General features: G+C 44.8%; 1 protein-coding gene across 6 annotated transcripts in view; it reads left to right on the forward strand.

The window, feature by feature from the left end:
- NTRK2 (neurotrophic receptor tyrosine kinase 2) overlaps window positions 1-19802 on the forward strand; it is a 77632-nt gene extending 57830 nt beyond the window's left edge. For all 6 annotated transcript variants that reach the window (XM_076066826.1, XM_076066827.1, XM_032953288.2 and 3 more), the window contains 2 exons: window positions 931-1089; window positions 12071-19802. In XM_076066826.1, the coding sequence (XP_075922941.1) occupies window positions 931-1089; window positions 12071-12256 (345 nt within the window). In that variant the 3' untranslated portion in view covers window positions 12257-19802. The remainder of the gene's footprint in view (window positions 1-930; window positions 1090-12070) is intronic.
- Window positions 19803-22804: the final 3002 nt, after the last annotated feature.

Raw genomic sequence — 22804 nt, forward strand, 5'->3', positions numbered from 1 at the left:
GTCACAGTCTCTGCACTCTCCACTGCTCCCGCCTTACAACCCACGCACGTGTAGTCAAAGAGTTATCGAGTCTCATTATAAACGTTTGTGTTGTAGAACACCTGATTCACAGGGCCGAGGCCACGCACATTCCAGCGAAGCCCGTGTTTGTGCCATGAATTTGTCTGTGCGTATTCGTGTGGGGAGCGGTTGTACTGTGGTTCACGCGCTGCGTGGGGAGATCAGTAAGATCAGTTCAGTTCTCGAGCGTGGCAAAAATCGTTGTCCTCGGCCTCCCCGAGGCCGACTTCACCTGTGCAGCATTTACACATCAGCACTGGGGGAGACAAAGATTACCGGGCGCGGTGTTCACCGCACCACTCCCTCGTGTGCCATGCCCGCACCTAATAGGTGCTTGCTAAGAGCACTTGCCTTTGCAGTCTATACAGCGATACAGGGCAACTTTGTCTTTTCTGCATGTTAACTTGTGAATATGAAATGAATCAGTGGTGTATCTGGTGGCGCTCTTGGCTGCATCTCAGCATTTCATTACTTGTCTGATGTTCGCTGCTCTGTCATTGCCCACTCGTATTCCCCGCCTCTGCTTCGCACCACATGCAGTCCTCACTGCGCCAACCTTTTCTATGATGCCAAAACACACCTGGGTCTTCACAAGTCAAATTCTGGCTTAGGGTTGCCAACTCTCAGGTCCAAAAGCAGGACATGTTATCGGATATTTCACAATCCCAGGAGAGGGGATAACTGCCTACATGCGACCGACAAGCACTGACTTCACGCTTAATGTCCAGTGAAGACTTACAGATTCCCCAGGAAAACTACCTCCAAAGAGAGGATGATCGTGGAGAAGACCAGGACAGGTTGCAAACGTATTTCAGGTGATCGTTGGTCAATGCGAATCCAAACACCTTGCGCCGTTCGTGGGATGTGCAGGTGGGCGGCCACACGATGCTGCCCATCCGCTGGATGCCCCCGGAGAGCATCATGTACCGCAAGTTCACGGCGGACAGCGACGTGTGGAGCCTGGGCGTCGTGCTGTGGGAGATCTTCACCTACGGCAAGCAGCCCTGGTACCAGCTCTCCAACACGGAGGTGAGCTCGCCGGATCCGCGCCACTGTAAGCTTCCCACAACCGTCACCACTCTCGCAGCAAACTCGCCCCTGCGGTCACTCTTGCAAATGGGACTGCCCTGGTCTCTGTGGAGTACTCTCACCCACTCCCACCGCGCCATGCAGGTAGTGGCGGTTCTTTGATCCTACTTCACCAATGCTGGTCGTTACTCGATGTCGAAGACATGGAGTATAGACGGGGGGGGGGCATAGAAGTACAGGACAACGATGGATTTTAATGCATTTTAGTCCTGCGGCAGCCTAACACAATTTTCTATGCATGGTGGTCGCCCATCCAAACGCTATACATGCTCAAGCTGAATTAGCCTCTGAGATTGGACGCATTACAGGTGATTTGGTGATCGGCACTATTATAGAAAAAATAATGATTAAACAAACATGTTGTTGGAACATACTATATGTGTATTATATTCTTTGGGTCTTTCTGTAAAGCCACGTACAGTGAGGGAAAAAGTATTTGATCCCCTGCTGATTTTGTACGTTTGCCCACTGACAAAGAAATGATCAGTCTATAATTTTAATGGTAGGTTTATTTGAACAGTGAGAGACAGAATAACAACAACAAAAATCCAGAAAAAACGCATGTCAAAAATGTTATAAATTGATTTGCATTTTAATGAGCAAAACACGACCCAGTACTTGGTGGCAAAACCCTTGTTGGCAATCACAGAGGTCAGACGTTTCTTGTAGTTGGCCACCAGGTTTGCACACATCTCAGGCGTGATTTTGTCCCACTCCTCTTTGCAAATCTTCTCCAAGTCATTAAAGTTTCGAGGCTGACGTTTGGCAACTCGAACCTTCAGCTCCCTCCACAGATTTTCTATGGGATTAAGGTCTGGAAACTGTCTAGGCCACTCCAAGACCTTAATGTGCTTCTTCTTGAGCCACTCCTTTGTTGCCTTGCCGGGTGTTTTGGGTCATTGTCATGCTGGAATACCCATCCACGACCCATTTTCAATGCCCTGGCTGAGGGAAGGAGGTTCTCACCCAAGATTTGACGGTACATGGCCCCGTCCATCGTCCCTTTGATGCGGTGAAGTTGTCCTGTCCCCTTAGCAGAAAAACACCCCCAAAGCATAATGTTTCCACCTCCATGTTTGACGGTGGGGATGGTGTTCTTGGGTCATAGGCAGCATTCCTCCTCCTCCAAACACGGCGAGTTGAGTTGATGCCAAAAAACTCCATTTTGATCTCATCTGACCACAACACTTTCACCCAGTTGTCCTCTGAATTATTCAGATGTTCATTGGCAACCTTCAGACGGGCATGTATATGTGCTTTCTTGAGCAGGGGGACCTTGCGGGTGCTGCAGGATTTCAGTCCTTCACGGCGTAGTGTGTTACCAATTGTTTTCTTGGTGACTATGGTCCCAGCTGCCTTGAGATCATTGACAAGATCCTCCCGTGTAGTTCTGGGCTGATTCCTCACCGTTCTCATGATCATTGCAACTCCACGAGGTGAGATCTTGCATGGAGCCCCAGGCCAAGGGAGATTGACAGTTCTTCCATTTGCGAATAATCGCACCAACTGTTGTCACCTTCTCACAAAGCTGCTTGGAAATGGTCTTGTAGCCCATTCCAGCCTTGTGTAGGTCTACAATCTTGTCCCTGACATTTTTGGAGAGCTCTTTGGTCTTGGCCATGGTGGAGAGTTTGGAATCTGATTGATTGATTGCTTCTGTGGACAGGTGTATTTTATACAGGTAACAAGCTGAGATTAGGAACACTCCCTTTAAGAGTGTGCTCCTAATCTCAGCTTGTTACCTGTATAAAAGACACCTGGGAGCCAGAAATCTTTCTGATTGAGAGGGGTCAAATACTTATTTCCCTCATTAAAATGCAAATCAATTTTGTAACATTTTTGACATCCGTTTTTCTGGATTTTGTTGTTATTCTGTCTCTCGCTGTTCAAATAAACCTACCATTAAAATGATCGAATTATCATTTCCCTCATTAAAATGCAAATCAATTTATAACATTTTGACATGCGTTTTTCTGTATTTTTTTGTTGTTATTCTGTCTCTCACTGTTCAAATAAACCAACCATTACAATTATAGACTGATCATTTCTTTGTCAGTGGACAAACGTACAAAATCATCAGGGGACCAAATACTTTTTTCTCTCACTGTAGATAAAAAAATAATACAAAAATAATCACGTGTATTTTTTGTACGTGATGGCTCTTTAAATGTTGGCTTGAAATATTACAAAAAGTTTGCTCTAACTGATAGTAATTTGTCGCAACTTCCCTCAGTTTAATTTCCAGTTACTTTCCGAGGTAATCATTTTAATTCACATTTCAATTTAACATGACTCGTTTAAAATACAATATAGTTGTCATATTGGACACATGCGAATACAGCTATAAAAAAACACAACACTAGAGTATAGTTAAACTCTATTACCCGCAAACCGATTATGCGTGAATTAGTTTATCCGGGGCCAGCAAAACCCAGTTCTCTCTTCCAAATATTTGGCGGGTGTGGCCATACAAATATCCGAGGTCCAGACCACGGTTAAAGGGGGTTATTTGGCAAATAATTACAAATATCCGTCGTTATCCAGATTAAAGTGGCTGAACAGACCCTAGCATTGGCTCCTGTCACCAAATTAAGTAAGGGGACAAATGTCGATGCGGCGCTTTCTGCACTGCATTGTTGAAGTGTTAGTCCTGGGAAGCCTCTCCGAACACAAAAGCAAGCAAGCCCCCTTCCCATACCTACCCATCTCATGGTAGGAGATACCCCGTAGGGCTGGTGCCTGAGGGGCAAGCGCCTGATGATGATGATGATGATGGCGACCTCCTCACGTGACTGTAAATCTTCGTCACAGAATGCCCTCGAGGTGTCCCCACGCCTTTGCCTGCTGGTCCATGCCGCATTCAGTGACGTTTTTGTCACGTGTCATGCGTAGGCAGGGCTCTTCCAAATATCCAGGGTCAGGGACCACGGATGAACAGAGATTCGGCATTTTTTCCAATTATCCAGTTAGGACCCCAGATATTGGGAACCGGAGTTCCTGTCTCCCATGTTTATCCTGGATAAACGGAGTTTGACTGTAATTTGCAGGCCTTTTTTAATCTACTGCTGAGTGAAGGCCTCCCCTCGCCATGCAGGTCGTGGCAGTTTCATGACCATATGCGACCACGTTGGTCAGTGCGGGTTAGTTCAGATATTACTCGCCACTATTATTAGCTGTGGTCATGAATTGAACTCAGGTGGCTAGATTTGTAGTGCAATGTGCTCACCATTGATTGAACAACAAAACTTTTCATAAAATGATAATAATAATAAAAAATTTGATTATTTCATCACCCTGAAGATGGCTGAGTGGCTCAAGGGTCAGAATACCAATCCATGATCACTAAGGGCCTGGAGCAAATCTGGGCAACTCCCCACAATTAAACTGGGTTCTCAAGTGTAGTGAGTGGACAGAGTATCAACCTGGTTACCACTGACTTCACAAAAAGTAAAACTGCATAAAATTGCTTTTAACTTAATTTGGCTTATCCCTGCTCTGAGGCTTTAAAAAAATCTGTTTAACCTACACGTGACACTCTGCAAGACATTAAAAGGTGTGTGTCTCTCGTGTGAATAAAGAGGTCTAATGAAGAGGCTACACACGTACAGAAGTTCATTGATGTGATCTTCCAAAGCCATTTCCTGACAGGATGATGCACTGCTCAAAATGTAAATCACTTCATCTCATGACATGGAACCATCGCACGATTGGAATAAAATTGGTAAAAAATATATATATTTCTCAGATAAAAAAAAGCCCTCCTCGAATATGATCAGAATACATATATCAAAGATACTTAATTTTCAGTTAATTACCATTCTTATCCGAAATGTTAACCTGTTATAATTTCCTTTTACAAAGTGGTGTCGATGATAAATGCGATACAATATTTTGAAATATATTATTAACATTTTTCTAAACTACACAATGTATTCGCAACTTGGTTATTTTACACATATACCGTCAAAGTATTGTGTTGCACAATTAAGCAAGTGGCAGGTTTAATCTCATGTTAAGAGTGCTGGAAATTCCACTTCCGATGGCAGGAGTGAATTTATCAACAGGACAACAATTGTTAACTTCCCACAAATCTATTTTATGAACCCCAGATGAAAGAAAGGCCGAATGGACTGCTACCACAACCATCGTTCCTTCCTCATTATTGTCATAACACCTTCATTACAGTGCTAAACTATCCATTGGCTATGTTGTCGGCTGAAAAGGGTGGTGGCAGTGACATCCACTGTATGTATGTTGAACTCACTGAAACTTAAACCAATGTTTTCTCAAGGGGGGTTCGTGTGTTGCAATGTTTGGCCAAATCCCTAAATGAGTCTTTGGCAGTATAGTTAGTTCTTCATTCAGACGACATTATACAGTACATACAATGTGAAACATTGTGCATTGTGACGAGTTTTGTAATTACCCGTAAGGACGTGTTTACATAACACACACACGACTACCCTGTCATAATGCTGTTTTAATATAATGTTATATACATACATCTGTATGTTGAACTTCTTTTGCACCGTACATAGCCAACCATGTTAATCGGAGGTGCGGGGGAAGGACACAACACTAAACACCAAAAGCAGTTCTAAAGAATAAAGCAATTATGTTGCCCGCCTTCACCAGCCCGTACTGACCAGCGTGGTGAAGTATGGTCAAATAACCCCCCAATGACCACAAAAAGTGATAAAACCCTCATCCAGCAGTGGATAGGCAAAAGGGCTGTACACGCACAGCACCTTCATTGCCACTATTATAATCATCAGCATCTATGTCGTTATCATCATCATCGGCAATCTGGACCAGAGCGCCTAATGGAACTCAGGCCAGGTGGCCACGGTCTTTGATTTGTCCCATGGGAGACACTACCGTTAAAAGGTGATAATTGTTCTTGTGTACGCCACAAGCAAATTACAAAATAACAACTCATCGAAAAATTAATTGCAAAGACTTTAATTGTGCTGATCCATCCGAGATGTCCCTGGCAGATCCCCCCCCCCCCCCTTCAAGCAGCTTCAGCAGCCAGCAATATGTGACAGCGATTTACCGCGGGGGCACCTGGCACCCCCCAGCCTGCCACCCGTGTCAGCTGTGGCCGGAATTAGAGATCAGGTCGCCGAGTTCATACCGCAGCGCGCAAGCCACCGCACCCGCGGCTCCACTCCGTATTGTCATGGGACACATTTATATAACCAGAAGCCTACAGCTATAAACTCCAATTTTTAAATATGTACAGTAGGGAAGAAGTTTTTTTGTCGTTGCTTGTTGTCTTTCCCCCGCACCTCCGATTAGCACGGTTGGCTACGTACGGTGCCAACGAAATTCAAGGTACACGCATACTGAAATAATTCCTGTTGAAACGTTAACTTTTAAAGCTGAGAACACGTCATTTTCCAACACAAACAGACAACACAAGAATGCAGGACACGGCCAAACCAGAGTGCAGCCAGCACACACGTGGAAAACGTAACGTCGCCTTGGCTGTATTAGTCATGCTCTGATGGCTGTGCCCGCCCTTAGCCAAAGTTTCACTTAAAGCTTTCAAAATGGCACAATTAAGCGTCCAACAATATGTAGAAAGTGAGCTGCCATGGCGTAATGGATAGCAGCACACTGTACTTGCAATCCAGAGCTCGGCGGTTCGATCTCATCTCCTGGCATGACAGTTGACAACAACAAAAAAACAACAATGGGCCGGGTTTTCTCAAATTCCACCACCTCTGTCCATCGAGAAGTACGAGTACACGCAAATCAGTCGATCGGTAGATTGCTTGTGGTGGGGTGAAGCGTGGGTATCCCCACCTATTCCAATAAGTCCGGTCAACGTGGAAAAGAGTAGATCAAATAGAAAGGTTTCTGGAGTGTAGGCCCTTCTGCCAGCAGTGGCATAAGCAAGCAATTTGCAGGGCAGTATAATTACCTTTTTAATATGTAGCCATATGTCACCAAACAGAGTGCCATATTGGTTGATACAGCAATGAGGATGTTTAAAAATGCTGCATTCTAAATGTGTGGTGGATTAAGGTTGATGGCTATAGCAGTAGAGCTGGAGAGACTCGTTTGGCAGTCGTGAGATTTTCCATCTGCATCATTCGGCGAACACCCTGGATACCTTTGACCATTCGCCACCCATTAGCAAAGCGCTCCCTCGCTACTGAAGAGAGACAACTTGACAAAATGAGACGTGATTAATATTAAAGCCCCGATTATTATGCGGTCTGTTACCTGCACTGCAGGTGTATTTTTAAACTCTCTCTCTCTCTGATCAGTATAATAGAGCACCTCCGAGGCAATGCATACACAAGGACTTGCAATAAAGAAGCGCGAGGGCGATTGCCGCTATCTCATATTGGCAAGGGTAATTGTAGTCTGACTTGTATGATTAATAACTTGATCATTAAAATTCTAGAACATCAATCAGGGACGAGACCCCTTGCCTCCCACACTCACTTACGGGGGGGGGGGAAGAGTGATCCCCACAGATGTGCTGTCGTCATTAATTGCAAGGGAATGAATGTCCAGAAATTCTGGCCAATCCCTCCATAAACTCCTGTCAAACATCACTATCCACTAATGCTGTCAAATCGTATAACCCACTTGGGAGGGCTCCAATAACCACACGAGCAGCCTGAGAAGACCCCCGTACCTGCTACCCACATCCATGCAGCAATGTTAATTTGCGAGGCTCAGAAAGAGATTATATATATTTATATGAATTGTTTTTTTTTTCCCCATTGCGTTATCCGATAACGGTCACACATATACAGTACCTGTGTGTATTTCGTTTAATCTACTCAAGTCTAGCTATGGGCATTGTAGGGGGAAAATATTTTCCTGTATTAAAAAAAAAAAAATTTGAACTTAATTTTTTTACCCAATAATCAGGCTTTTCGGACTCGTATCTGGTACAGCAATGGAAGAAGCGGTATTATTTACTGCCGAGGTCACAGGAAAGAAAGGGCTCCTGGTGTAATGGATGGAATTCTTGTAGCAGTCGGTAATAATTACCGTAACCCGCGTGGGAGCAGCGTACCCCGGGGGAGTGGAGCTGGGCTCTTGGTAGACATGGCAGGGCGAGTCACCTTGGTGTCCACAGCCAGGTTACCCCGAGTTAGACAAAGATCCCCTGTATAATCTTAACAGATTGTTGGGGCGAATGCTGTTAGTGAGCACCTATGAAGGCCGGTACGGCACACTAGGGGGCGAGTTGTCCAACATCACGCCCTTTGTCTTTCCAGTGGCGATGTTTACACACAACACCAGGTGCTCATTTGAGGCTGAGTCAACACAGGGGATGCCTATGACCGGTTCAGATCATCGTCACTGGTGTTGGCCATGAGCGGGAATCGAATTCGGGTTCTCGCGCAACGCGCTAACCGCTACACTGCCACGCCTCCCGAGTCACACACGCGCACGCACGCACACACAACGCTGGACCGTGTTAACTGCGCACATTGGAGAGTTCATTAGCCAACACGTGCGGCCGATATGATATGCAGCTCTACAGTAAATATGACATGGAGTGCATTGGTTTGGGATCATAAAGCAGCACTACGGAAACACAATCACGCCCAGCTATTTATCAATGTTATCGTTATGCAATAGAGCCTACATTGTTTTTGTTGGGTTTTTGTGTGCATGAGGCTTATGTAATAAGTTTAAAGTTACATACAATCCACTGGTATTGCTAAGATTTACATTGCACCACCTATTTATGAAAACGCGTAGCCCTGCAAATGCCTTCAAATTCAGTGCACATGAAATCTAGTTTTTTTTTGCAACCAAATTTGAACTGCATATGAATAGCATTTGAGTCAGCAATACATTAAAAAGAAGAAAATGCATATGCAAAAGTAATTCCCTGTCCAAATCTCCAATGTCATGCGCCCATTGGCTGACACCTCGCTGACCGGATTCCACCCCGGGATTTCGATCGCCCTTGGTTGCCCGTGCATCGTTCGCCACCACCCGCTTGGGCACCGCTCACTGCCTCCACACTCTCCAGGAACTGCGCGTTGCGCAGCATCTCTGCCAGTCCGCTGCTGGACGAGGGCCACTCCACGGTCGCCTGGGTCGTTGGGGGGTTTTCACCCTGCTTCACCACACTTCATCGGTGCTGGTTGGTTGAGGTGGGGAGCGTAGACATCAGAGCACAGTAGAGTACAACAGTGGATTTTGTTGCACCGCCATCTGCTGACAACGTAGCCCTGCAGCAGCCAACAGCACCTGTTTCACGCATAGTGGTTGCCCATCCGAGAACTATCCAGGCTCAAGTTTGCTGAGCTGTCAAATTCAGGATGGAATCAGGCAGATTACAGGTGATTTGGTCAGAGCGTATTGGTGTGTGTGTGTAGGGAGTGGAAGTGTGTTGGTTAGCGGGCTGCACTACGAATCCAGCGACCCGGGTTCGATTCCCGCTTATGGCCAACATCAATGGCGATTTTCTGAACGGATCATGGGCCTCCCCTAAGTCGACTCAGCCTCAAATGAGTACCTGGTGCAGTGTGTAAATATTGCCACTAGGGAGACAAATGTGGCCGGGTGGTGATGTCGGCCACCCACCCCCTCGTGTACCGTGCCGGCCTTCAAAAGGTACTCGCTAACAGCACCTGTCCCAAAAGTATGTTGAGTCTACGTGGCGGTCTTCGTCTTATTTGTCCTGAGTTATTTAAGCCTTGGAAAACCAGCTGTTACTGGTCCAGTAGTTCGACCACAACATCTAGAATTTGGGCTTCCTTAATCCATCAGCAAAAGTGCCGGCTTCTCTTAAAACGACCGATAGAGTGATCGTAACCAGACCCTGGGCCCTCTTGATGCATTTGCAGGAGTCTAAAAACACCACATGGTGCAGGGGAATTCATGCCAAGACGACGCGGAGGAAAAACGGTAGCCAAATGTCATAAATAATGAAGCTGCCTCATCTCTGTTTGACACTTTACACTGAATTGGCTCCACATGCTTTTAGAGCATCAGAGCTTTTGTCAAGATGCCCTGCGCTGGGTATTCTTTACGCTGCCTTATTGCTTATCATGGAGATGTCATGACGTCATGTAAACACAATAACCTGAGATGCAAAAGGGAAACAAAATGTTTTGACCGGTACAGAATGCATTCATTGCCAGGGAGATATTTCTAGACGTAATAATGGTCGTAATTTACAGCGCTTTTTCAATCCACTGCTGGATAACAGCTTCCCAATGCTTTTCGGTCATAGGGATGTTTGACCATACTTCACCATGCTTGTCAATGCGGGTAGGTGAAGGGGTGAGACCAGGACAAGCTCAGATCTCACTCGCTACGTATGTTAGCCACCACAGGGTGCTAACCACTACACCGCTGCATTGCCCATGAGTTTACATACAGCTTCTTGATATGTTAAACATTCATGTGAAAAAACTGTGCCTTAATTAGCAATTACGTTTGCATTAAATAGCAATATACCCAGTTATTAGAGTAACTGCATGATACATTTTCGATGCTCATTAGTCCATATTGGTCCAGCAAGGCCTATTACTTCATGAGCTCGCATTCAAGTTGTTACAATAGCTCCATTTTAGCTGTAATCAAACATAATTGTGCACACTCTTACACACGCCGATTCGTACCAACAACACTTCATTAAAATTCACTTTTAATGCTGCCAATACCTGGAAAAGAAGCCTTTTTTTCAACATCTGCTGTCGTTGCCATTACATCTTGTGCAGTGACGGAGAGAATCCATAAAATCTCCGAAATTGTAGGCAAAAATGGCACAGGTCTTTTGATTAAGACTGAAAGCTCGGAGCAACGATTGCAGCGTGTCCGTATTGCTGAGCGAGCCATCCCCGTCAAGCCCACCCTGGGCCTCTGACCCGCTTGCATCAGGCCTGTCTAACCCAGCCTTTCCGATGCTCGGATCAATGGGGCTGATTCAGCGTTTGATAAGCGCCACTGGAAAATCAAGGGGCTAGTCAAGAGGACGTACGCACCGAGCTACTGTCATCGTCAAAGGGCAAACATGGAAAAGGCGCAGCCCTTAATTTCTGGCCCACGCCACAGCTGGCGGAAGGGCCTCCGCTAGAGGGTGGAGAGCTCCTCTACGAGGTTTTTTTTGGCTTACTCTTCCACGCTGTTCAAATGTCTTGGTCGAGATTGTTTAGAGTATTGCATTGCAATTATTGTAATTTGTCGTGTGTGTGGTTGGGTTTCGAAGTGTAATGGAGTGACCTGAACGTGGCTTTGTGGTTAACGTAACAAAACACATCAAAGCCTCTCTGTCCCTGCTGGTCAGGGCAGTGGTCACTGGTCGAGTCAAAACGAGTTTGGATAAATCACGCAAACGCGTTTGTGCTTGGAAGTATTTAATCTACGGCATGGAATCTGATGGCTAGCTGTCAGGGAAAAAATGCGTGTTTTTGTATTTGCAAATACAGCAGTTTATTTTTACTCTGATTTGCATATCCAAGGTTTTGTCAACACCTTCATCAAGTTGGCCGGTTTTCAATCGGGTATAACCCTAACAGAGACACAACCTTCTAAAAATGCATTCGTATTGGATCACAATTATGTATGTATGGTGAACTTCTTTCACACCGTACATAGCCAACCGTGCTAATCGAGGATGCAGGAGGACAACAAAATAAACACAAAAGCAATTCTAAAGAAATTAGTTTTCAAATTACAAGAATTTGGGTCCTCCCGCTCCCCATCCTGCCACCCCGCCTCCATGATCATGAACATACGGACGTACAGAGATAATGCCTAAAAGTTTTCCCCACTTAGTCAATTTAAATTTGTTTAATCAGACAAGAACTCAAGAGACCAGGATAGCCTCATGTATGTATGTTGAACTTCTTCCGCACCGTACGTAGCCAACTGCGCTAATCGGAGATGCGCTGTGCTGTGCGCGCATCTCTCCCTGCGCGCCACACAGGTCATCGACTGCATCTGCCAGGGTCGCGTTCTGGAGCGGCCACGCAGCTGTCCCATGGAGGTGTACGAGCTCATGCTGGGCTGTTGGCACCGGGAGCCCCAGCACCGCCTGGGCATCAAGGACATCTTGGCTCGTCTCGAGAGCCTGGCCAAGATGTCCCCCGTTTATCTCGACATCTTGGGGTGACCGGTGCCCTCTCGCCTTCGCTTCGCAATGTGTTTTTTTTGTATTTATTGGTGGGGTGGGGGGGGTTGTTTCTTTTTTAAAATGGGTTCCCTCTTTTGATTGTAAAGGGATGTAAAGTCTTGTTGTTGTGCGGAATCGGTAATCACATTCGTCGTGTCTAGGGTGAGAGAGTAAGATAATTAGAGTTGAATGTGGTAAAATAAAGTACATATTACGATCATCTTACACGTAACCCTAAAACGTACTTCCCAAAAAGGGGAACGGGCTTCTTGGGAGAAGCTATGAATGGTCACACGTTGAGGCACGATGCATGAGATATTAATGCTGTCATGACATTTCAAATTCCCCTCCCTTTAAAATCTTAAAATGTTCAAGTAAATTACAGTTACATCATTTGCAGGAGACAAGTTTGGGCAGATTTTAGGCTCATTTTCACGAGCCTTATATGACTTTCTTTAAAAGGTTTGGTATTTGCTTCAATGTTACGTGAGAGCAAATTACCGTTGCTGCACGCGGTGGTTCAGATTAAATTTCAAATTAAATTTTCCATTGCAGGCACCACACTGCGCAGAACTTGGCAGCGTGAATTATTTTTGCAAGCTTCTCTGCTCAAACTTGCCGCCGTCAGTATTTCAGCAGTCACTGTTTGTAGGCAGTGACCATCCTCGATGGTAAATTACTTCGCCAGAGTTTGGATCACCAGGCTTCATTTCCACATTATCTACATCGGTGCAAAAGGTCATTGTCATCGAACTTTGAGCATCGTTAGATCTCCACACATCATTTGAAGAGTTTCATCAGAACAACGAATTTGAGGCGAGGGTGCGTTAGGGTGGGTGTGGGATTGCAAACTACATTTTCAGATTGGACATATCGATATGAATGCACAAAAGATAACAAAAAATATTATCGTGTGTATTTGTTAAGAGACAAGTTATGCGTTGAGAATATCAGTGTCATCACGCATAATCAGTCCGATTCTCCTGGGCATCGTCATCATCATCATCATCGTCGTCATCATCCATGAGCATCTAAAGTCGATACAAAAAAAACCTCTCCCGGGTGACCTCGTTCACCAAGAGGGAACGGCGAAGCATTCGTAGAGATTTTCTACAAAGCGTGGGGGAGGCCCTCGCTCCCCATGCCACCCTCGTGACAAACACGAGAACCCCATTTGGCGTGCGCACCAGCCAGCCAGCCAGCCAAATGGACTGCACCTCGCTCGCCGATGCATACAGATCAATTGGCGGCGGTGGAGGGGGGGTGCAGTGGTGGGGGGGGGAGGGGATGGCAAGCCCTGCATATATTTATCGATTGGTTTTATTTCGTAAAAGAGTGCGCTTTGGCACCGCGTCGCAGAGTCAAATGTCGCGCGACTCTCCGCCCGCGGATCTTGGTGACCGCGCGACGTGGGGGGCGATTGGGGAGGGTGGTGATGGTGGTGGTGGTGCCATCGCAAGGAGGTCGCCGGCGTGGGGCGTGGGCACGCCGGCGACCGTGGCTTAGCTTGCCCGTTGGGTTACGGCCATGGCATCACCGCGAGCGTTTGAACGTGCAGGAGTCCAGGGCACGCAATGAGACATCCGAGATGCGAATAATAATATAATCAGATGTCCGCCGCATTGTGTCGCGCGGCGGAGAAGGCTCGTGTGGCCGGTCACGCAGAACCTTGGGGGCTCTAAATAACCGGCTAAAGGTAACTCAATTGTGAGTACTACAAAGGACGCTACGAGGTCCTGTCTTGTTTATCAAGCCTACAATTGTACGTCGAATGGAATATATAATGTACATCTCTCCTAACTGTGTCAGTTTCCGGCGAGAAGAAAAGCGTCTTTTTGAAAGCGCTACTAGATCGCCGCAAATTACTTTAACGTCGTTGTGTCTGCCTACTAAAGCTACTGTGTATTCGGCTATTAGCGTAATGTACGATAGTCATAGTCTTCAATTGACTCTAGCGTTATTCATAGAAGTATATGTGTTATTTAATTCATTATGAAGACGTCTTAACTGGGTTAAAAAAAAACTATTTAAAAAAACTAAACAGTTAAAGATATACTTATCAGCTATCATAACATATTGCACATTTCAGTATTACTAAACCCGACGTATTGCATTTAAATCGAAAGCATCATGTTAAGTAAACACAGGTTTGTACTCTATTGAGAAGATGCATGGGCTGTGTGCATTAGTGACATATGTTGGTTGCATGTAGCGGTTTAATTTACTATCACCGTCATGTTTTACATTATAGCGTTGTGCACATTTGGCGCGGTGTTCAACGGGTGAAGAGAGGAAAAAGTAATGATGAATATGTTTCGAACGTGTTCTCTGATGAATGTAACGCACATACGTTTTTTTTCTTTCTGAGATTGGGTCGGTGTTTGCTAAACACGGACCGCATTCTGACACATCCAAGCTCGTGAAAATTGGAAGAAGAAAAAAAACGTGACCGAAAGAGTGAAATCAAGAGGATCTGCTCGTAATGCTTTGCGTGTTCGGTGTTACAGGGATGATCTGCACGGCAGTCCGACAGAAAGCTGTCGTCTTACACATCGGCTGATACCCACGGCAGTGACAATGCTCTGCGGTATTGCTATAATGTCTCCTTCCGCAAATACAAAGGAGACATCACAGCGATACACCCCGCTGCTCCTGACACGGTTGTCTGGCTTAAACCACCTGAATGTGGAATTGTTGTTGTTGCTCTGCAGCTACATCAGCAGCCGTACGCGTGATGAAGAAGAAGAAGAAGAATGCTCTGCTTGCAGCACCGATATCAGTGCAAGGCAGATGACGCGTTGGAGCCGGTCCTATGTACGCCGCGTTGTTTTGTAACGCGTTGTGAATTCGAGCTGCCACGTGCTCCGTGCATTACCCAGCGCTTTCTTATTGCTCATCGGTGAGAAAGTCGAATGCGGCCCGCATACCACCCGCTATTGTGTCCATGCTTACAAGCGTGCAAATTAAATCGTGAAATTGTAAATGACGAGCAATAAGAAAAGGCTCCCTAAAATAAGGAATATAGCATGTTTTGGATGATTGTAGGAATAATCGTGAACGATGACCAAGTTGTTGAGCTCTTCGGTGTGTGTTCAGGTTGTACCGCGTGTTGTTCGGGTTTTATGTCCGACGTTTCGCTCCATGTACTGGTTATTCTTCAGCATCTGCTTCAGTTCTTGAATAATAATAATAATAATACTCATAATAATATAGTACATTTGGTATTTGCGCCATTCTCATAGTACAAAGCTACCGCGAAGGCATGATGTTTCACAGACGTAGTCTGCAGTAGTTTCACAGTAGGGGGCGATGTTGCTGTGTGGAACCCCAATTGAGTAATTAAAGTGAGTAATTAAAGTGGGTAATTTTCAACTTTTGCTAAATTTGGACCAGGACGCCAAACACACTGAGACATCAGGTTTGGATCTTTAGCGCCGACTGTAGAAGCAGATGGTGGGTATTTTACGTGTAATGCACTCGCAGTGATTACCAGGGTGGCTTGTGTGGGGGTTCGAACCGGGAACCCCTGCAGCAAGCGGCGAGCGCGCTAGCGCCGGGCCTCGCCACTGCTCCCCACGATGCTCTCTCAGCTCGCGTAGCGGAGGCGTCGGATGTCGCACCATAGCACACGCGGGTCCAGCCGAAGAATAATACATCGGGAGAGCTAAACGACCATAATACCCACTGGGCACTGCAGTATGACTCAGATGTTATTGATGAAGGTGATGATGATGATATGTATGACAATAACGTGTATATCAAACCGCGGAAAAGGCAGAAGAGACTTACAACACGAATGTAGGCAACAAATGACAAGGACACCGATGAGAATGACAATTATGAACGGCATAGCGAGAAGAATTATTATGAAGACATTACCATATAATTCATTTAAACTGATCCCCAGATCCTGTTACAACTTGACCCGTTTTGCCAACGACTGTTGCCACGGTTATGGAATTCTAATTAACTCCTGGCAGTTTGGTCAGTCGATTTATTTGCTAATGAGCCACTTAAAATGGTTTACGTTTTTTATTTGTTTATTTATTCACAGCTCACTTTAATATATTGACATGTATAATGTATGTCGCGTTTTTTTGACTAAATTAAAATTCAATATTACAACAATAATCAAATTGTGATTCCGTGATGCGTTTAATGAAATTATTTCCAGCCCAGACGACCAAGGCCCTGCGTACAAAATGCTCGAGGCGAAACTATGCCCCGTGCATGCACAGTACATCGAGAACAATCCTCGTACTGTACATGGAAATGGTCGCACACAAAGTATTTTCTGGTAAGTATCACTGAAATATGTAATTAGCGTGATTACTTCTGAGCGCATAATCTTTTCCATGTTCAATAGCAAGCACAATTCCAGTATCAATATTTTCCCTCGTCCGCTGGCGTATTATATTTGCTCGTGCTGGGCACATATTTATCCCGCGACGTAGTAAAACAAAAAAAACCGACCAGCTCGTGCGCCAAAGAACACTCCGCAAACCCGCACGAGCGAGATCCGCAATTGAGAACGTCTCACGATTGGAATAAAAAAAAGATTCCGCGAAAAACCCGTGAATGTCGAGAACGCTGGACACGCTTAACAAATACACGCGCGCTTGGGGGCCGGGGGGGGACAGCGCAAGGAGCCGAGGTTTTGCATTGCCCACGGGGGAAGCAGCACTCCTAAGACATGGTGCAGGTGTCGTGCCCTCCTGCTGATTCGGGTGCGTGCTCGCTGGAGCCACGTGGCCATCGATGACGCCAGGTTTAGTGACCCCCATCGTCGCATGAGCTGTGAGGGGTTGTGGGTGGGTGGGGGGGGGTGAGTCTGGCCAAACAGATGAATGAGGCTTCACCATACAGCTCCTCAAAATGTGCCCCGAACTCTTCCAAAAAGAATGTCACTTGCCAATTATTTTTTTGCATGTTTTGTTCCTTTGCACCAGTTGCAGGGTTCAGCGCACTCCGTATATTACCATTAACATACTGCACTGCTCCACAGCACTGCATCACTCCCAGCATAATAGACCTGCATTTGATCATTTTGTTTTATTTTATTCCAAAACGCTGGCTTTTTATTATTATTATTTACACTCAATGTGCAAACATTTTGCATAGCTCTGTAGAGTATGATCAATTATGTAAGCGATTATCTTGGCGAAATCGTACATTTTTGTAAAGTCATTTGTAAAAACACGATTAAATCAATATGTATGTCGAGAATTATAGTTATCAATATGCATGCTTTTAATGCGACTTACAAATGATTGACAGATCCACTCGATGTCATTTCGCATTCCCAAAGATACCCAGTCAACACTAGTAAGAAGTATATACTGAATTCTACTTTGTAGTTGATATTATTAATAACCTATCAAGTTTGGGCCACAACTTCAACACACGTTGGTCTACTCTTATCAATCATGCCGGAGGGTCTTTGACATCAAATTCATAGCTGCAGGTGCCATTCGTTAATGTACTGCAGCATTAGCAGGTATTGTAGTTTGCCTCTATCACCGTAAGCAAGCCATGACACACTTTAAGCTTATTTTACCATAGCATCAGTACTTTATATGATATTTTTAATCACTGCAAAAACTTTCTGGATTTCTTCAATATTCCCAATGGCACCACCTCTGATTATAATCATACAGTCTTTGGTTATTTCGGCTATTCAGTGCAACTCTATAGGATAGGTTAATAATTATTAACCGAATAGCCTGTATGATATGCTTAGTGTGAGAAAACGTCCACAGGTTGATAATTGTTTTCTCAGAAAATTCAGTTACGATGCGCATTGGCTTATTATTTTGTCAAATAAATGACCATGCTACCAATGGATTTTTTTCCATCGCATTAGGAATGAATGCGTCACCTATTAATGGGCATGCTTCAAAACCCTTCATTAGCAAATGAGATATCTAGGAAGGCTGTTGTACTGCTTATCTGTCATCAAAATGGTAAATCGTTAAACCAACAACCTATCGTTAAACACCAATATATATGAATGACATTCATCACAAAAAGAGCGAAACGTTGACTGCTTGTTCACATTATCAACAAAGGTTTGAGAGCACAGCTATGCAGTGAGTGTTTCTGCTAATTATCCTCATCTGCCCGCAGTAACAATGCACTATTGTTTTACTTGGACAAAGAAACACGAAGTGCTTGACAAAAGGCAAGTCTGAAACCTATTAAAAATAATGCAAGGGACGGTAAGCGATTAACTTTCATTTCCTGTTTTAAAGGAAACTATCTTCACTTCATAGCCTTCATTCCTCAGGCCAACAGAAATGAGACACATCTGACCATCAGTGTCCTGTGCTATCTTGCAAATGTCACGGAAATCTGATTTAGTTTCACTCACGATCGTGAGTAAATTTCCCATAAAGCTATACTTTTATCAAACGCAAAGGAGGAATGTAATTCACGTATAAACATTTCACCGTGTCCGCTTGACAACACATGCTCGTTTCCTTTGAATGAACACAAGCTGTCCCCTTTCTAAATTGTAATTTGTTGGAACATGTGTGTGGTTTCTTTTTTGTATGTTTTTTCCTTTCCCAGGCTCAAAAGTACAATCGTGCCCAGAATGCGTGCCAGGGTGTAGTTGTTCCAGAGTGTTGCAACGGTGCAAACTTGTCAAAGCTGCGCCTGCAGTGAGTCTCACTGGTAAAAAAAAAAACTACTTTAAAAGGTCTAAATCCTACATCTGCTGCGAAACTTTGAAATATTAACGCTTCGTACAAGCGAGGGTTTTCTCCAGGCACTCCACAGTTTCCTCTCACACGGAATCCAAACACTCAACATTGGAACTGGACAAACTTCCCAATGCAGGACACTTCTTAAAAAAATATAAACCTGAACCTGATGTTGTCTTTTCCGGATAAACAAAGACCATGCCACGTGGCTCTCGCGGCGTATCATTGAACCGATTGTGTCTTTCTTTAAAGAAAATGGTGCTGCTTCGTAAAATTAATGGAAATAGTTACAGTACATAAATAAACAAGGGGTGTTTGTATCACCAAAAGTCAAATAACAACGAGTAAATTGACTCAGTGTGCGATGGCTTCAGTTATGACTCCTTCACACATCTAAGGTCTTATACTCTAAAAAACTAAAGTCGCCTCTCTCCGAGATTTTGTGGAACACAGTTTAGTGACTGCCGGCGATGGGAGGATAAAACAACACCGCTTTGAAGGCGCGTTCGTGTCTTAAGACAGAAGTAAGATTGATAGCTCGATGACTTTTGCATCTAAAATCTATTTTATGGGGTAAATAATGTTTTCATTCCTATGGCTCTGCTGTTCATTCGATGCTGTCGTTATGGTCAGTGTGGAGGTAATTTTGCATCGTTAAACGCCCTTCATAACCTTAATTACATATTCGATGTAGTAAAGTAATGCAGTAAAGAGCCGTGCATTGGCTGTGTTGTAAAGTTCCTGAAACCGACATCAACCTGTGCTAATGAACAATACACAACCTTTAAGTAAGTTCGCCGAAATAAATAACAAGTAATTACATTTGTTATTTGTTTAAACTATGTGATTGCTTTCCTGCACCTTTTTTTTGTCACGACCTGGCGTGGTACGAGGGCCGGGAAAGATCCCGGCACGTGGCGAGAATGGAATGGGACGTTAATGAATACGTGCGCCAGTGCCTGTGATGATGTGTGTTGTGTGTTTGCGAAGACTCCTGATCCCGCGGCATGAGCACCACTTGATAGCATACAGACGATGCCCCCTCCCCCCCCCATGAAGACAATATGTATGCACTTCTGATCGGCAGAGGCTTGGGCGTGACAGGCCAAATCAAAACAGATGGCGCGAAAACTATCGGATCGGGCGTTTTTACGTCCGTGGATTCCCGGTGAGGCTGCACTCGGACCAATGCGCACACTTTGAGAGCGAACTGATTTGGGGAGCCGCGGTGGCGAGGGAGATAACCCAGGAGTTCGCGGGTTCGATCCCGTCCCTGACTATGCCCTATTGTATATTTGGAGTTCGAGTGATCGCCCTTCCCCCGTGGTGGTCGCGTCGAATTTTCGCCGGGTCCTCTGGTTTTGTCCTCCACAATTAGAAACGTGCGTTCAGATTATTCGGCTGATAATTTTAATTTGCCGCGTATGATAAGCCATTTCGATGAGCTATCACGTGTGGCCAGGTTACCCGCTGACAACGAGCTCATAGCTCAGTGGGCTTTACCTGGTAAAATAAAGTCGTTTAGTTTGGTTTAGTTTAACACGTAGGCTTCCACGACCAATATTCATAATAAAAGTTTTCGGGTTAGATCGCTGTCAAGCTTGGCAGGGTTCACTCAAGCGCTGTCTTCCGGACAGTCCTGTTTCTTCACCTGAGGAAGGCTACTTGTGTTGTGGCCGAAACGTCGTGAGAATTTTATTGTTATTATTTTTAATTATTTTATCTCCATTCTACGTGACTTTACCGAAAGAACCCAGAAGATAAAGGACGGTTCTTTGGGCGATTCGCCAGGAGAGTGAACGGAAGTCGGGGGAGAGACAAAAATAAAACACGCACAACGCAGAGAGATTCTGTCTGCACAGGGCATTTAAACTGTTTGGGCGTTGCCCCACGTGATCGCAGAGTGCTGGTGATGCCTACCCCGACTATTGAGTTAGTGATTAAGTGGCAACTCTAACAGTCACCTGTTACACGTACATAACATAACTTTTCTTATAAGAATAGGTTTTACCCTTTCTGGCAATAAAACAGGTGTTCAAATGTTAAAACACCAAACTGAAACCTTTTGCATGGAATAATGTCTGCATTAACCACATATAATTGTGGTGAATATACACACAAAAATCACGCTCTGGTAGTATATGGCATTTTTTTTTTACTGATTGGTCCACAACAGAGACAGCTTTCTTTAGAGCCTAGTCTCAAACAGTGTTAGACCAGAGGACGTTTCAAAGACAATGCATATACAGTGAGGGAAAAAAGTATTTGATCCCCTGCTGATTTTGTACGTTTGCCCACTGACAAAGAAATGATCAGTCTATAATTTTAATGGTAGGTTTATTTTAAAAGGGAGAGACAGAATAACAACAACAAAATACAGAAAAACGCATGTTAAAATGTTATAAATCGATTTGCATTTTAATGAGGGAAATAAGTATTTGACCCCCTCTCAATCAGAAAGATTTCTGGCTCCCAGATGTCTTTTATACAGGTAACAAGCTGAGAGTAGGAGCACACTCTTAAAGGGAGTGCTCCTAATCTCAGCTTGTTACCTGTATAAAGGCACCTGTCCACAGAAGCAATCAATCAATCAGATTCCAAACTCTCCACCATGGCCAAGACCAAAGAGCTCTCCAAGGATGTCAGGGACAAGATTGTAGACCTACACAAGGCTGGAATGGGCTACAAGACCATTGCCAAGCAGCTTGGTGAGAAGGTGACAACAGTTGGTGCGATTATTCGCAAATGGAAGAAACACAAAAGAACTGTTAATCTCCCTCGGCCTGGGGCTCCATGCAAGATCTCACCTCGTGGAGTTGCAATGATCATGAGAACGGTGAGGAATCAGCCAAGAAACTACACGGGAGGATCTTGTCAATGATCTCAAGGCAGCAGGGACCATAGTCACCAAGAAAACAATTGGTAACACACTACGCCGTGAAGGACTGAAATCCTGCAGCGCCCGCAAGGTCCCCCTGCTCAAGAAAGCACATATACATGCCCGTCTGAAGTTTGCCAATGAACATCTGAATGATTCAGAGGACAACTGGGTGAAAGTGTTGTGGTCAGATGAGACCAAAATGGAGCTCTTTGGCATCAACTCAACTCGCCGTGTTTGGAGGAGGAATGCTGCCTATGACCCCAAGAACACCACCCCCACCGTCAAACATGGAGGTGGAAACATTATGCTGTGTGGGTGTTTTTCTGCTAAGGGGACAGGACAACTTCACCGCATCAAAGGGACGATGGACGGGGCCATGTACCGTCAAATCTTGGGTGAGAACCTCCTTCCTTCAGCCAGGGCATTGAAAATGGGTCGTGGATGGGTATTCCAGCATGACAATGACCCAAAACACACGGCCAAGGCAACAAAAGAGTGGCTCAAGAAGAAGCACATTAAGATCCTGGAGTAGCCTAGCCAGTCTCCAGACCTTAATCCCATAGAAAATCTGTGGAGGGAGCTGAAGGTTCGATTTACCAAACGTCAGCCTCGAAACCTTAGAAGAAGAGGAGTGGGACAAAATCCCTCCTGAGATGTATGCAAACCTGGTGGCCAACTACAAGAAACGTCTGACCTCTGATTATCAACAAGGGTTTTGCCACCAAGTATGTTTTGCAGAGGGGTCAAATACTTATTTCCCTCATTAAAATGCAAATCAATTAATCACATTTTGACATGCCTTTTTCTGGATGTTTTTGTTGTTGTTCTGTCTCTCACTGTTCAAATAAACCTACCATTAAAATTATAGACTGATCATTCTTTGCCAGTGGGCAAACGTACAAAATCAGCAGGGGATCAAATACTTTTTTCCCTCACTGTATACTACCAGAGCATGTTTTTTTG

This window comes from Petromyzon marinus, chromosome 13 (assembly GCF_048934315.1).
Source record: "Petromyzon marinus isolate PM22_M1 ecotype Great Lakes invasive population chromosome 13, UKy_Petmar_22M1.pri1.0, whole genome shotgun sequence".
Classification (NCBI taxonomy): domain Eukaryota; kingdom Metazoa; phylum Chordata; class Hyperoartia; order Petromyzontiformes; family Petromyzontidae; genus Petromyzon; species Petromyzon marinus.